The sequence below is a fragment of the Leptidea sinapis genome, chromosome 43, assembly GCF_905404315.1.
Source record: "Leptidea sinapis chromosome 43, ilLepSina1.1, whole genome shotgun sequence".
NCBI lineage: Eukaryota > Metazoa > Arthropoda > Insecta > Lepidoptera > Pieridae > Leptidea > Leptidea sinapis.
Window position 1 is genome coordinate 43,835 of NC_066307.1, and position 17,587 is coordinate 61,421.

Below are 17,587 nucleotides of genomic sequence, written 5' to 3' on the forward strand. Positions count from 1 at the left end.
GGAAAGAGCAGTTGTATGTGTATTATTTGCAAAGTATCCTAAAAATGAAAATTCTGCCCAAAGTAACTATTCCACGTGGTCGAAGTCGCGAGTAAAAGCTAATATTAATATAAATTCTTTAATAAACTTCATAAGACAATTAACTTGAATTAAATTATATCTGCCATATAATCGGAGCCGGACTAATAAAAAAAATCGTGCGAAACTTTAGCCGCAGTTGTTAAACAATCCAACTGAGGCAAAAGAAAATCATATTATATAAAGCTTATATTATAACAATATAAAGTTTAAATTTGATTTATATTTATAAGCATTTTGGACGTTTTCTTTTAATGCGACTTAGAACCGCTTTCTTTCTAGCGGCGGACTTTCCAGCGGTTGGCTTCCTATGAACAAATAAGCATTCTATGAAATGCCTCATTTTTGGATTAAAATGAATCAGTAGCAGCCTTTTCTTCATCCAATCGTTCTTTTAACCCTGGGTCTATATTTTGTTCAATTAAGATCACCATCATCATTATCTGTGTCTTTCTGTTTTTCTTATTATTTTTTTAAGTGCTAGAGTACGTCAAACAGTGACCTAAACTGCTAATATAAGCCACAAACAGAGCCTAATATAGAAGTCCGTCAGTAATTAGCGAAATCATATCAATCCGATACAGAATAGTTCTTGCAATTAAGTTTCCAAATTTTTGAAATTGGTTTACTTTTGGAGGATAAAAATGTTGAGAATTAAATCCTGATATTTCATTTTTTTACTCAGGATTTTTAATTGGAGTTGCAGTAATTGTTCTTATCGCATGTTTGAATGTGTCTCTCCTGCGTTAGGGGACAGAAATATTAGGGGTTAAAGTATGAAATTGCCAATTTGTGATCAGATTCGACAAACTGTGTGAAAGCATTTTGTACTGCCTCCAGAGAAGAAAATATAACACGTAGAAAATTATCCAAATCACGAAAAAAATGGTAGTCCATTGGAACAAGGACTGGCGAATATTGCGAGCTGTTTCTGCCGCGTTAGTTCCGCGTCGGAAATTGTGTTAAAAAATCACTCGAATTTTCGAAGCATCCATCCTTCTTCTCTAAGCTGAATAAAAACAACAACTGAAAGTCGATAATCGAATGTTGCACATTTTTGAAAAGAAGAACTACATAAGTACCACGTAAAAATGTTTCACTCAAAAATCTCAACTCATGAAAGTTCTATGTCGATTCGAAGTACCTTTAACAATAAAACAGCGATTTCATACTTTAACCCCTATTATTTAGGTAGTTCTGTGCTAATTTTACCTCTTAAATATTCGGTTTTTTTATTAGTGTACCCTAAGCCTAGAACCAACATTAGCTATATAAATAAAATTTCAAGATAAAAAGCAAATAAAAAATGCATTAAGCAATATAAATAAACTGTGTATGATTTTGATAACTTTCTTCTAGATAAATTTCTTCCCTCCCAAAATTGCTGTACCTACTGACTAAATTAAAAACATGCGAGCAGCGGCCAGCTAAAATTGTATGAAAATCAGAAAACGAATATTTGTCATGGTTTAACATCCAATTAAAATATTTCTAATACCCGTCGTATAATTTAAAATGGAACGATCTTCTACTTCAAAACATAGCAACCAAGGAGGTAACATGAATAAAATAAGAGTTTTAAGTATAAGGGCGTGCGCGTGCGAAGGTAAACATATGGTATCAAAAATTAAAATTAGTTATGGCGAAACAATAAACAAACATACCTGAGCTTCCGAGGAAGAGATGATCTGCAGCTGGGGGCCCCCGCTAATCTTCTAGCAACTCCTGATGTTAAAGTGTGTTTTTGCTCGGCGTTTGGTGAATGAATGCGTTACATCGAGTACTTTGATGCGATGCGAATATACCGTTGACCACTGATGGATTAATATGCTTGGGACTGTGCCGGTGCTCGATGACAATTGATTATAAACCGGCGCGAGAGTCAATTGGAATTAGATTAACCAACTATGCTAATGCGTCTGTTGTCCATAGCAATCTCTCTATTATGTACAGGAACTATCTGCACTATAGTTTGCCATAACAAAAAAATACAACAACGAGAGTTACGCAGGCCCAACACGGCTAAACCTGCATACGTTGCCACCCCGTACCTCGACGTAGTGCTGATCGAGCACCCATTGTCTTTTAGATTTCTTTAGTTTAACTGTAATATTGTTTAATCAGTCGTGTTCCAATTTACCTGTGAGGAACATTAAATGTTGTTAAATAAAAGTGCTTTTTAAAAAATTAATTCCCGACGCCAGATACATAACTGGCGCAGTCGAGTAGTCTCGCGGTAGCTTCTTTTTAACGTCGGTATAAAATCTTCCGAGTGTAAAGTAGCTGTGGTTTTCGAGCCACTAAACCGCAAGAATTAAAGAACCTCGTCGGTCGTTGGTACATCATCATCAACGCGCACGGAGACCCGGAACATTGGGAATTCACGCGCTGGGCAAGACTCGACAGCAGATGCAGATGCTGATTTGGTGAGTACTCTCGCAATTCAAGTATCCTGCTATATCTACTGTCCTAGTATTATATATATTTTATTATAAAGTTAAAGAACGTTGCGTACAGCTAATATCGCTAAATAACGGGTTATACTTACTTAGTAACAAGAAAGGTGTATCTAGGTGATAATTACCGAGTATTAGAACAATAGTGTAATCTGAAACGCAATATCTTTCAGTGAATGTGATAAAGATTTTAAATTCCTTGCCGATTTATTGATTTATTACCACGGTATGATGGGAACCCAAAGTTATTAAATTTTTATATTAGAGAAGTACAGAATTATACAACTATTAAGTGAACCCTCCCGGGTTCACCCGGCATTTATATGTTTGTTAAAAAGTAAGTTAGGAGGTGTCGCTATTGATGCGATAGCCTACGAACAGTCGTTAATAACGTGGGACTCCATTAAAAACGCTCTAATTAAACGTTTAGTAGAATCGCGTAATGAAATTCAGGTGTTGCAGGAGCTCACGCGGAGCCGTAGAAATAAATACGAAGATGCGGAGACATTTGGCAAACGACTCCATGAGTTGTTAGATACTCTGTACTCGGTCGGTAAACACGGTAACCGTTCGTACTATGAGGAAATGGCTATAGAGCAATATACTAATCAATTAGACATCAATGTTTCGTTAGGAGTTAGAATAAGTAAACCGTTAACATTCAATTCATAAGAGTCAGCAATTATGGGAGCAAGGCAGGAAGAGGCTAAGCTCGCTCACAGTAAACCTTTTTATAACGGGTCACCTACGTCCCATTTTAAGCAAAAGGATGCCCCTAGAGTTTCGTAACAGCGGAATGTTCCATCAAGGAATTTTATAGGGACGCAACCTCAGCACCACCAGCCTTCTAATACCGAAAATAGTCAAAATATGTCTATACCCCCTACACATAATTTTAAGAGAAACTCGTGTAATTTTAGGAATAGTAACAGCGCGAACTTTAGGCAATTTAATGTACCTCAAAGACAGGTAATAGCTTAAATAAGTTCAGATGTTACTATGCGGTCCGTGAGTAAACCGGATACGCCCCAGTATGCTACTCAGAACGTTTTCTATACTCAAGGTCAACCAGTATTATATGGCAATGAATGCCGTAGCAACTACAACGAAGGTGAGTACCCATATCATGTAGTACAGGAACCTGAAGAGGAGTACCAGCAGGATTTTCCTCAAACCCAGAAGATGCCAGATCAGACCTAGTGAAAATAAACTTGTTGGTCAGGGATGACCTCCCTTACGTAGAAATAAATTTTAGCTTACAAATTATTTTAGATACATTAGAAATTTTAGAAAACGCCGTTTGCGCAATTAGACTATTGACCCTTATATTATAGCACCCTTATAATAGTATTATAAGTCCATATAACCTTTTAAATGAAATTTGAATAATTCATAAGAAACATAAGTTTTTGCCAGTAGTAGATATAAGTTTAAATAAGATTCATGAGTTGGAATAATCTATAAAAGTAAAATAATATAGTACGGAACATTCTTTCTCTTTTATCTTAGAAATCCCTTCCATTGATTCTAATATATATGACCTCATCCACATGTACTCCATCCCTAACTCGTGAAACCTAACTATTATTCCAAACTCCAAATACCTAGCTCTTGGTAGCGATGAGTACGAATACTTGGAAGGCAAATGCAGAACTATCGACGGAAACATGCAGCCTTGCGAGATGTCCAACACAGCATCCACGAGGGCATCGGAAGATTGTATAATATCTCGAATTCAACACCGCACGTCAAACTGTACATACGCGAAAATGGAAATTAATAAAAGTATAGTGCAGAGGATCAAGGACAATACTTGGATGATTTTCCTGCGAGAAGAAACAGTCATCCACATCAAGTGTTTACCAAAATCTACATATACAACACAGTGAGGACACTGTGGGAAGCTGCCGGGTCAGCTTCCAGCTTAAGGAGGGAGGACTTACGCAGGCCCAACACGGCTAAATCTGCATACGTTGCCACCCCGTACCTCGACGTAGTGCTGATCGAGCACCCATTGTCTTTTAGATTTCTTTAGTTTAACTGTAATATTGTTTAAACAGTCTTGTTCCAATTTACCTGTGAGTAACATTAAATATTGTTAAATAAAAGTGCTTTTTAAAAACTTAATTCCCGACGCCCGATACATAACTCGAGCCAACAGTTTTATTTTAATATTGAATCTACTTTATTATTATATTCTTTAATCATTTTAGTCCCGAAAGGAAAAATAATGCCTTTCAATATGTATGGAGACAAAAAGCAAGCTTCATTTCAATCAGCCATTAAATACACAGTTCTTATTGGACAGTACTTTGGTTTGAACCCTGTCTCTGGTGTAAGTGACTCTGATAGCTGTAACTTGAGGTGAGTTCAACTTATTCTTTTGTAAAACATGATTTATACGTATTTAATTTGTATCAAAATTAATGTACGATGCGGGACTCGTACCCGCGCCTCTCGGGTTTCGTCCGAGCGCTCTTACCAACTGAGCCAACCGTCCGAATGACGCATCGACAGAAATTTTGGTACTCAACTCTAGTATTGTGGCACCATGAGTTTTGGTACAAATCACTTAAAAATAACAAATTTTATATACATGATATCGTTACCTCGGCATACTTTGTACTGTGCAAATACGTGGTATTTTGTTATATTCATGAACTTTCTATTGTAAGATCATTTGACTACATAGTTATATAGTTAAATATGCGACGTAATATTATCAAATTGTTTGCGTTTCATTCTGTTATGTTTTTGTATACTGATCTAACAACAAACGTTCCAAATTCACAAGAACTCTTTTTTCAGGTTCTACGTTTGGTCACGCCGCAGTATTTATAGTGCTCTATCTATCTGCGCTCAAGGATTAGTGTTCATATTGTGTGTGTTAAATGTATTTAAGGAAACCAGAGTTTCGTTATCTTCAATAAGTAATAATATTTCTACAAAATTTGTTACATTTTAGATAATAACATATTTATGAATAATATATATTTAAATTTTTATTAGTATACGATAACGATAATAAAAAGAGGAATCGTTTCATGTAGGTCCTATATTAAAAAGTCAATCAACAATTGTATTTTTTTAGATTGCGTTTTATATAAATAAAGTCAACATTGGAAATATTAACGAAAAAACTAACATGCACTAAAAATAAAAAAATGCGTATTTTTATACAGTCTAATTAATTAATCTAATTCTAGTTACAATTATTGCTATTTTCTCATTTTAATAATTCGGTGTCCTCCCGCCGCGGCCCTGCTCTCGCCTCGTCACGTTGCGCGTGCGATACAAGCACTCCTCACTATTACTATGTAGTATGTAGTAGTACCTTGGCTGGCACCGACCCCAAAAATAACAATAATTGTAACTAGATTATAATAATATTATATTAACTTCGCCTATGGAGCGATTTAAGCAATATTAGATACCTAACACAAAAAAATCAAAAATAATTTATTTAAATATTACATTTTCAGTTCCAATAGTGTTTTGTAGTTCAAACTGTTTAACTACTATATTATTTTACCGGGCTGCTGTGAAATGGGCGAAATTATGCACATACATATCTAAGATTGAAGCAATAGACCCTAATACAGATGTTTCCTTCGCTACTAAATGTAATCTATCATGTTTAGTAATATTGACTTTAGCCCTTGGTAAGTGTTCTTGATTAGTTGATTTATTATTATTAATTTTAATGTTTAAGGGAGAAATATGAGACTATAAGTCATATAATGCACTGCATTTTAGTAATACCATCAATGGTATGTCAGATGTTTTGACAAACTTAGGTACATTCTTAGATTAAGGATTGGTCTTCGCTGCACACCAATTAGATACCGTAGTCGCAAAGTGCGGCAACTAACACTACGCTCGAGTGAGCGAACTGGAGCCAGTCTCGAGCAATGTGTGACGTTGACGTGCCACATGTTCTGTTAAACTTTGCTAATAATCGAAACTAAAATGCCGGGTTGCGTAGTAAAACTATAAGAATGACACTGGGATTACATATCATCAGTAAGTATTTTGTATTGTATTAATTTCAATTAAAAAATACACAAAGCGTTTGTTACAAAATTTGAAAGATGCCATTTAGTGTCAAGATGGCACACAAGTATCTAATAGTTGCCGTAATAAAGAAGCTATTTCTCTTATGTAGTGCGGTATCTAGTAGGATCGCAGCGGAGGCCAATCCTTATTCAAGGGTACATTTTTATCATTTTAATCACAATCTAGCCCTTAGAAATAAGCAATTTTATTTTAACTTCATTTAATTAGTATACTAAACAAAACAAATCTTATAACTATATTTACAATACTATGACTACATAAAATTAAAACTACCGTTACGTGGAAGCGCACCAAGAATACTGAACGTGCATTTTCGCGTTGGATAGCTAAGCTGAACCGTTTACCGAAATAGCTGCCAGCGCTGGGGTTTCCAGTAGCCTTATTAAGGCGCGAAGATTGTACTTCGTACATTCTCCGCGACTCTTGGCTCCACAGGCCAAGTGTCTCATCACCAAACGGTACAAAGATTAATGACTCACTGAGACCAACATATTTGCGACGTTTGCTGTGTTCGGCAGTCGAAGCAGCAGCCCCAGCACCAACTGACGGAACTTGGACATGAGAAGGAGTCAGAGTGTCGACGCAAGTCGCGCTCCCACCAGTACCCTTCCTTATTTAATTAGTTGAGTAAAACTAAGAATGTGTCCATTAGCACTGCTCTTTTAGTCTCTGTTAAGAGGGAGATACTTTGGTCCTTGTGATATTGACACTTTGTACAATTTGCACTGCAATACACTTCATTGGGTTATTAGTACACTTACTTAAAAGAAATCTGTTGAGTCTTATGATTACAAAATGAGAATAAAGTGGTTATAGGTAAATAAATACAAAACGATGTATTAGAGGCATTTATTGAGATCACTGCAATAAAAGAAGATACATGTCAATATGAATAAGACCTCAAATAGCTGATACTGTTTTTTACTCTAAGTTACTTCACTCTAAGATAGATTCTTCTAGATTAACATCACAAATTGGTATCAAAGCGCCCAATAACTACACCAGGACAAAATTTACTACATACTTTCCTCATTGCAGTACTAATTACAGGCAACATTTATATTTTATAAGGTTTCACAAGCAATAAATCAGATATCAGTAGACTTGCCTGATTTCGATATATTCAATACGTCACCAAACGCGTTAAGAGGCAAAGCAAAGCAAAGCAAAGCAAAGCAAAGCAAAGCAAAGCAAAGCAAAGCAAAGCAAAGCAAAGCAAAGCAAAGCAAAGCAAAGCAAAGCAAAGCAAAGCAAAGCAAAGCAAAGCAAAGCAAAGCAAAGCAAAGCAAAGCAAAGCAAAGCAAAGCAAAGCAAAGCAAAGCAAAGCAAAGCAAAGCAAAGCAAAGCAAAGCAAAGCAAAGCAAAGCAAAGCAAAGCAAAGCAAAGCAAAGCAAAGCAAAGCAAAGCAAAGCAAAGCAAAGCAAAGCAAAGCAAAGCAAAGCAAAGCAAAGCAAAGCAAAGCAAAGCAAAGCAAAGCAAAGCAAAGCAAAGCAAAGCAAAGCAAAGCAAAGCAAAGCAAAGCAAAGCAAAGCAAAGCAAAGCAAAGCAAAGCAAAGCAAAGCAAAGCAAAGCAAAGCAAAGCAAAGCAAAGCAAAGCAAAGCAAAGCAAAGCAAAGCAAAGCAAAGCAAAGCAAAGCAAAGCAAAGCAAAGCAAAGCAAAGCAAAGCAAAGCAAAGCAAAGCAAAGCAAAGCAAAGCAAAGCAAAGCAAAGCAAAGCAAAGCAAAGCAAAGCAAAGCAAAGCAAAGCAAAGCAAAGCAAAGCAAAGCAAAACAAAACAAAACAAAACAAAACAAAACAAAACAAAACAAAACAAAACAAAACAAAACAAAACAAAACAAAACAAAACAAAACAAAACAAAACAAAACAAAACAAAACAAAATAAAATAAAATAAAATAAAATTAATATAATATATTATTATAAAATATTTAAATTACAATAATAACAATTTATGGGGTGTAAAAATGTTTTTAACAAAAAAACAACCGACTTCGTAATCACTATTCCAAATCAATACATATAATATGCACTTAAAAGTATAAAAATAATTGCGTATTTTTATACAATCTAATTAATTAATCTTATTCTAGTTACGATTATTGTTATTTTTAAAATAGGTGTCCTTCCGCCGCGACCCGCTCTCGCCTCTCGCCTCCTTACGACTCAAGTACATCTCACCTATAACTATGTATGTAGTAACAAACCTATCTTGGATGAAACCGACTCCAAAAATTACAATAATCGTAACTAGAATAAGATTAATTAATTACATTGTATAAAAATACGTAATTATTTTTATACTTTTTAGTGCACATTATATCTATTGTTGGAATAGTGTTCATTAAGTCGGTTGTTTTATTGTTAAAAAAAAAATTATTTTATGATTTTTAGTGAATTTGAAGTACATTAAGAATTTGTCTAAATATGTGTAAATATTAATATACAAATATACAAAATTAATATACAAAAATTTTTAATGCAGCAATGAACATAATTGCTTTGCAATTTAATTACAGACAGTTAGAAATTCTGCCACAGATCGCACCCTTACTGTAAGTCGTTAAGGAGTCCCATTGATCATTATGTTCGACTACAACAATTACTTGACCATAACTATGTTATGGTAGATGACTTGAATATCCAGAAAGCATAAAAAAGAGTCGGCCGAGTATCGTTAATTTGCTCCTAAGGATTGAAGAGTTCCGTTACTTTGTCATGAATTCCCTGATCAGAACCTAACCAAACTCTCACTAAACTATCCTTGAAGTATATCCTTTTCAATAAAAAAAGAATCATCGAAATCGGTTGGCGCGATATTGAGTTATTCGTAAATTTATCATCCACTTTGCTATGCGTATGTATAGCAAATTTTAGACTTTTATGGTTTTCTCATGGATGCCATTGTCAGATCTAAATTACAACGGGACTACACGGGATGCAATAAATCGAATAAAAAAGGAATTATCAAAATCGATTCACAAAGTCGAAAGTTTTGAGGTAACAAACATAAAAAAAGAACATACCAATGCATTGAGAACCTCTTCCTTTTTTTTTTTATATGAGAGGGGGCAAACGGGCAAGAGGCTCACGGGATGGGGAGAAGTGAGGCAAACGCCCATGAACATCCGCAACAACAGGTGTGTCAAGAAATGCGTTGCCGGCCTTTAAGGTGGGAGTATGCTTTTTTCTTGAAGGTCCCTAAGTCGTATCTGTTCGGGAAGACCGCTGCCGGTAGTTGATACCACAAAGTGGCTGTGCGAGGCAAGAAATTTCGAAGAAAACGCACGGCTGTGGAATGCCAGACGTCTACGTGATGCGGATGGTACTTTGCACGTAATGTCCGATGGTGGAATTCGGCTGCTGGAATCAACCCGAACAGCTCCTCTGAGCACTCCCCGTGATAAATGCGGTAGAAGATGCAGAAAGAACCCACATCTCTACGCAATGCTAGAGAATCAAGCCGATCGGAGATGACTTGATCGTCGATGATTCGAGCCGCTCTTCGTTGTATGCGGTCAAATGGAAGAAGCTGGTACTGGGGAGCACCCGCCCAGAGGTGAGAACAGTACTCCATGTGAGGCCGAATTTGCGCCTTATAAAGTTGCAGGCGGTGGCTTTTAGTGAAGTACTGTCTCGCCTTACTGAGTACACCAAGCTTTTTAGAGGCCAGTTTGGCCTTCTCTTCCAAGTGACCACGGAACTGAACGTCGCTCGATATATCGACGCCAAGTATGCCAATACAGGCTGTGGTAGTTAGAGGAGTGATCTCGAATCGAGGGGATACGACAATGGGAGACTTTTTAGTGGTGAACGCACAAACTTGTGTCTTCTTGGGGTTGAATTGGACTAAATTTTGTCGGCTCCATTCCGAGACTTTGCAAAGCATAGTCTCGATTTCAGACACAAGTTTGATCCGGTTCTCGTTGACGCTATCCCGGAACATGTTGGCACGGCCGGTGTAGGAAGCATACCCCGTGCTGTCGTCTGCATAGCAATGAATATTGCTGATTTGCAGCATATCATTGATATGCAGAAGAAACAGCGTAGGGGATAGTACACAGCCTTGCGGGACACCAGAGTTTATGGGTTTTAACTCGGAGCATGCACCGTTGATAACAACCTTGATGCTCCGATCAGCCAAAAAGCTAGTGACCCATTTGCACAACTTCTCGGGAAGCCCATAGGATGGCAGTTTCGCTATAAGCGCTTTATGCCACACCCGATCAAAGGCCTTCGCTATGTCCAAACTCACCGCCAACGCCGCTCCCTTCGACTCAACCGATTGCGCCCATTTATGGGTGAGGTACGCAAGAAGATCACAAGCTGAGCGACCCTGACGGAAACCGTACTGGCAGTCGCTGATCAGCTGGTGCCCCTCTAGGTATCCCAAGAGCTGGCGGTTGATGATCGACTCCATTACTTTGGAGAAAATGGAGGTAATGGCAATGGGGCGGTAGTTGGACGAATCTGAGCGTACACCTTTCTTAGGGATCGGGTGCACTAAAGCCGCCTTCCATAATTTCGACGGGTAACACATGTCCGCAGCACAATCGGGGGAATGCCATCGGGCCCACTCGATTTGTGAATGTCCAAGGTGAGAAGCGCCTTAAGCACGGCACCATGCCGGATTTTTACCTCCGGCATATCCGGCAATCGCACCGCGGAATATGCGGTGGTGGTGCACCTTGGTCATCCAGAGTCGAGTTGGACGCGAAGAGGGAGCCCAGGAGATCAGCTTTCTCTTTCGCGTCATGGGGCAGCGAGTCATCATCCCTGTGCAGTGGCAGAATGGCTGGCTGGCAGAAGTTTCCTTGGACAGCCTTGGCGAGCGACCAGAACGCACGAGTTCCCGAGGGAAGGCGTGCAAGTCTCTCGCCAATTCTGCCAATGTGTTTCGACTTCGCGTCAGCAATAACTCTTTTGAAGGACCTGGAGGCATGATTGAAGTGTTTTTTAAGTTCGCTGGAATTCACATCCTTAGATACCACCGCATTGACCCAAGCGTGATAGTACTCCTGCTTTCGGCGAGAGGCCATTTTGCAGGAGCGGTCAAACCATGGTTGGGACCTGCCACTGATAGGCAAAGAGGAGGATGGAATGAAGAGTTCCATACCTTGCAGTACCACATCAGCAACAGCATCAGCAGCGGCATTTGGATCTCCCAGCGAAAAACAGATCTGCCTCCACGGGTAGGATGCAAAAAAGCACCGCATCTCGTCCCACTCTGCTGACCTATAGTGCCACACGCGGCGACAGACTAAGAAGCGGGGCCGTGTTGGGCGCGTGATCGGCACGGTGCTCCGGATCAGGCAGTGGTCCGACGATCCCAGAGGAGGGTCAACGGAAACTAGGTAGCCGTCCGGATGTGAGGTCAACAGAAGGTCCAACAGTGAAGGTGTATGATCTTGCACATCTGGGATTCGCGTTGGCGCAATAACCAGTTGCGTCAGACCATATGCTAAGGCGAAGTCGTGAACAGATCTCCCTGCATGATCGGTGGTACGTGAGCCTAGCCATTCGGCGTGGTGGGCGTTAAAATCGCCAAGAAACACGATCTCTGCAGTGGGTATCTGCTCCAACACGGAATCTGTAGCCATTTGGATGTGATCGAGGAGCCGGTCAGTCTCTGCGTTACCGCTATGGGACCTATACAGGCATGCGTAGATTCGCGGATTGTCATCGCAGTCTACACGCAGCCAGATGATGGATAGGTCCTGTCCTTAAAGAAAACTCAGGCGTCGAGAACAGACATCCTCCCTGACGTAAACGCACACGCCAGCCCGTGGTATAAAGGAGTGTTCCAAATTATACCCCGGGTAGGAAAGGCAAGATGAATCAGCCAGGGAGGATATCTGTGTCTCGGTTAAAAAGAGCAGGGCCGGCTTCGCCGTCTCCAGGTGAAAGTGGACGGCATTTAAATTTGAGCGAAGCCCCCTGATGTTGCAAAAGTCCACAGCGAGTGTGGAGGAGGGTGGTTTGAGCCTCCTGCTCTGTTTGCCCCGAGTCAGCGCAGATTTGCCCCCTCCAGAATACGCGGGGCAGCCTGGGCAACCACTGTTAGGTACAGACCCTAATTGTGGACGCCCAGGGACGGATTCTCCAGGGCTGCATAGCCTGGTACCGTCCTGGAGTAGTCTCGTTTTAGTCTGTGCTGTCATTTGTATTTGGGAGGGGGGTTGTAAGCCTCCGGATACCCCACTCACCGGACGAAACACAGCGGCATAGCCGCTATTTCACGCCGGTTTCGAGTGGGGGAGTGGTATTTCTCCGGGCGTGCCGGCCCAATTCGATTGTGTCCGTGAGGACCCAACATGGTACTACCACTCCTAACTGACACTCCTAACTTTTGGAGTCGGTTAAAAATAGAAACAACCGATTCTCAGACCTACCAAATATATGGTACATAAATTTTATCGTACTACAATAATAATTATATTTGATTGCCATCTTGCAACTCAATAGAGTTACATTATAGCGTATCTGTGGTGGAACAGAATGATATAAAAATGGTGATTAAGAAACAGAGGTTGATCGTAGAAGGGCGAAAAATTGAATTTGTGTGTGTTTTATGCTAATTCATAATAATAAAAAAAAAATTAAAAAAATAATTTCGGGGTGGGTCACCCATACCATTAAGGCGTATGAAAAATAGATGTTGGCCAATTCTCAGACCTACCCGACATGCACACAAATCTCATACTCGGTAAATTTTTCAAAATTTCAAAATTGGTCAGCCGTTTTGGAGGAGTTTGGTAACAAACATTGGGACACGGGGATTATAATTATTTCTCACGTGATTTATTTGGGGATTTAATGAATCTTTTTGCCATCAAATCGTGTTATAAAATAAAACTTCGTGTGTTCACTTTAACACATTTATTAGGAAAATTCATCTAACAGTATGCCGCGATAGTACTCTAGTAAAGCAAACTTAATTCTTAAATTAATTGCCAATCAAAGTATACCGGGAGAAAATAGTATAAACAACTGCTAAAACATTTACCTCACAGTGGGAGGCTCCTTTGCACTGGATGCCGGCTAGATTTCGGGTACCACAACGGCGCCTATTTCTGCCGTGAAGCAGTAATGTGTAAACATTATTGTGTTTCGGTCTTCGCCCTACTAGTAATTTCACTAAATTACTTGACAAATGAGACTTAACATCTTATGTCTCAAGGTGACGAGCGTAATTGTAGTGCCGCTTAGAGATTTTGAGTTTTTCAAGAATCCTGAGCGGCACTGCATTGTAATGGGCAGGGTGTATCAATTACAATCAGTTGAACGGCCTGTTCGTCTCGTCCCGTATTGGCATAAAAAACATTCTACAGATTTACTAACTGGTGTTTTTATTACAGTTGAGCACGTCTTCGCCAATCTCTCAAAAATCGTGTATGTATTCAACTGTTACGCAGATGACGACAAATATGAGGCGTTCATATTGCATAGCTTTCCATGGGTTTTTAATATTTTGAATTATGAAACTTTAGTTGGAGTGTTAGTCCAGGTATTTAATAGGCTACGTTCTTCTATAGGATTTACTTATGAATTGTGTCTTATAACAGAAGGCTTTTATTATTAAAACAGGACAAAACAAATTATTATTTGAAATTATTACCGATTTAAGATTTTACAAAAAAATACTGTTATGTTGTAAATTACGTAATATAAATTAACATGATCATAAGTTTTGCTCGCATCAAAGTAATAATGATTATTACGTGGGGTACTCAGAAAGTCTTGAGAAATTAAAAAATCACCTTAAATGGATAAAATAAATTTAAAAATATATAAATCTTTTGAAAGTACTCTATACCAACCTCTATACAAAGTCTCATGCGCCTAAAACAGATTTCGAAACACCATTTCCAGTCAGCCGCAGACACTTTTGGTACGGGATTCCAAAAATGATGTTCCACGTACTAAGGGGCGGGACTGCAACTATGAAACGTGATGTGTTTTGATATAAGTTTGAAGTAGTTGTAATTACAGTATGGCGACGAAGTATAATCTGGTTAAGTTTGAAAGCGAACACTTACTTAAGAAGTAGTGGATTTCGACTATCTCTGTTTTTTACAAAAAAAGCCATCATCTGTCTACCACAGCATGTTTCATACAATCGAGTGAATCGCTTTTATCTTAGAGAGTTTCGCTATATTGCGAGATTCTATAATTATAGGTTTTGTCACCTCTTACAATGATGTAAACGCGCCGAAACAAGCCTTCTTTTTTTCTCTTCAAATTTATTGATCATGTCACTGCCCCATTCCATACCTTCATACCTTCTGAACTCCGGTGAGGTTGTGCTCAGATGCTCGTGTAGAATCTAATGAACGCTTCCCGGTCCAAACTGCACTTTATGCAATTATGTTTAAATAAATATAAGACACACATACAATAATAGATTATTAAGTACTTTTCATTGCTAGCACATAATCCTCGGTGACAGCTCTCGAAGAATGACCATTTTTTTTCGTTCCCTCAACGATAGAGGACTTTGCTGAAATTCGTTATGCCAATGGTTGACGGTTGATTTACTAGTCTCGTCTGGTTTAAGGGCTTTTTGAAATCATAAAAAACCATCGAACGAAAATGTTCCCGACGCATTTTTCAATGATACACGATAATTAAATGTAGCTCTCAAACAATATGGAGGTTAATTTGAAATTCGAACTTATTCGTAAAATATAATCACACTTATAATATATTATATCATAATTTAAATAGTCACAACCAGCCAGGGCTTTTTATACATAAATACTTTATTTCACAATAATTTCTGAGTAGCCTGTATATGCACTGAGACTCGAGGACTTATATTGAGCAAAATAACCAATTCTGAATGTATGAAAGTAAAACAACTTCTGATTTTCAGTTTTTAAACATCCAATGCACTTTTAACTGGAACTTTGCGGATTTATTTGTAATTTGTGTGAGTTTCTATTTAATATCTCGGCTAAACCAAGTATACAGAAAAATTGTAGCAGCTAAAGAAAAGGTAATTAAAATAGCTTTAATTTAATTCAAATTTAATTCAAATATTTTTATTCAAAATAGGATGTGACATCACTTATTGAACGTCAAAAACTACCCATACCAAAAAGAATGCCTCAGACCTGAAAAGAATGGGCGCAACAAACTCAGCAGGCTTCTTTTTTTTATACAAAATATGTTTATAAAGTAATATTGTACAATTAAAGTTATTATTTAACAGCCTGAGAGCGGTTGCTCCATTCCCAATCTGTGTAATCATTAAGAAATTCATTTAAGTTATATTATACCTGGGTCAATAAACACTCGTGGCGTCATTCATTCGTGTTTTTTTACCCTCACTATACATTATACAACTGTTGAATAAAATTCTAGAATAGGATTGGTTTTTGTGAATAAATATAATAGATATCAAAATGACTGTTGCTTTTTTTTATGGAATACGAGGACAAACGAGCGTATGGGTCACCTGTTGTTAAGTGATCACCGCCGCCCACAATCTCTTGCAACACCAGAGGAATCACAGGAGCGTTGCCGGCCTTTAAGGAAGGTGTACGCGCTTTTTTTGAAGGTACCCATGTCGTATCGTCCCGGAAACACCGCACAAGGAAGTTCATTCCACAGCTTTGTAGTACGTGGAAGAAAGCTCCTTGTAAACCGCACTGTGGAGTCGTCGTGAAGCAATAATGTGTAAGTATTATTGTGTTTTGGTCTGAAGGGTGCCGTACCTTTTTTTTATGAAATTAAGGGATGAGACGAGCAGGACGTTCAGCTGATGGTAATTGATACGCTGAAACGCAGTAATGTGTATACATTACCGTGTTTCGGTCTGAAAGGCGCCGTAGCTAGTGAAATTACTGGGCAAATGAGACAATGAAACATCTTGCGGCACTGCATTATAATGGGCAGTCGTCTCGTCCCTTATTGTCATAAAATAAATTGTTTAAACTGAATAACGCATTTGTGATGTTCTTTTGAAATTTAGTCTGGTACTAATATGTAGTTTTATGGTAGCTTATTTTTTTTATTCTCAGATATATTATAAATTTACTATATAGATAATTAACCATTATTTTTGCTACTATTTTTTTTATATAAAATACTGTAACAGGGTAATAAGTATATTACCTTGTCACTTAATCGATTTTAAGATTGGTAAGATTTAGATTTTAATTTAATTTTATAAGCGTTTTAAACAATTTTATTGCTTTTTATACAAGCCAATCTAGTATTTCAATATTTGAAATGACTCTAGGAGAGCTGAGTATTAAATTTTATTTTATAAAATTCACCAGAGTATTTTTTTTGATTATAATATATCATATTGTTATAGTTCTTTATTTACGAATATAAAACAAGAACTTGATGACATGATACTTGTAAAGATTAAATTACAGTTTCATCTGTTTCAGCAAATTGAAATTCCATTTTGGAGAAGTATTCGAGAAGAGTATAATAGAGACACGAAACTCGTGCGGCGTTTTAATGATGTTATTGGTGGAATCATATTTATATCATATGCTAACAATCTATTCTTTATTTGTATGCAATTGAGAAACACTCTTGCGTGAGTACTTACATTATATTACTTGCTTTCTGTTGTGTACGATATTCTTACAATCCAAACCTCTGTGTAGTTTTCAATACTTATAAAAAAAACTACGTTTAAAAAAACCAACTTCAAAAACTGAAAGGTAACAAATAACTAAAAATTTAATTTAATACACCTTTAACTTTAATATTAATAAATACTATTATTTGTATGTAATAATGCTATTATATCTATATATATAAAACAAAGTCGTGTTAGTTACACCATTTATAACTCAAGAACGGAGTTACGCAGGCCCAACACGGCTAAACCTGCATACGTTGCCACCCCGTACCCCGACGTAGTGCTGATCGAGCACCCATTGTCTTTTACATTTCTTTAGTTTAATTATAATATTGTTTAATCAGTCTTGTTCCAATTTACCTGTGAGTAACAT

The 17,587-nt window shown here is 37.9% G+C and overlaps 1 protein-coding gene across 1 annotated transcript in view; it reads left to right on the plus strand.

The window, feature by feature from the left end:
• The first annotated feature begins 1,556 nt into the window (after positions 1-1,556).
• Positions 1,557-17,587, plus strand: part of LOC126977104 (gustatory receptor for sugar taste 64e-like) — a 36,565-nt gene continuing 20,534 nt past the window's right edge. Inside the window, exons 1-6 of the mRNA XM_050825796.1 lie at positions 1,557-1,633; positions 4,748-4,888; positions 6,017-6,196; positions 13,967-14,115; positions 15,484-15,606; positions 17,012-17,166. Coding sequence (XP_050681753.1) covers positions 1,594-1,633; positions 4,748-4,888; positions 6,017-6,196; positions 13,967-14,115; positions 15,484-15,606; positions 17,012-17,166 — 788 coding nt within the window. The 5' untranslated portion in view covers positions 1,557-1,593. The remainder of the gene's footprint in view (positions 1,634-4,747; positions 4,889-6,016; positions 6,197-13,966; positions 14,116-15,483; positions 15,607-17,011; positions 17,167-17,587) is intronic.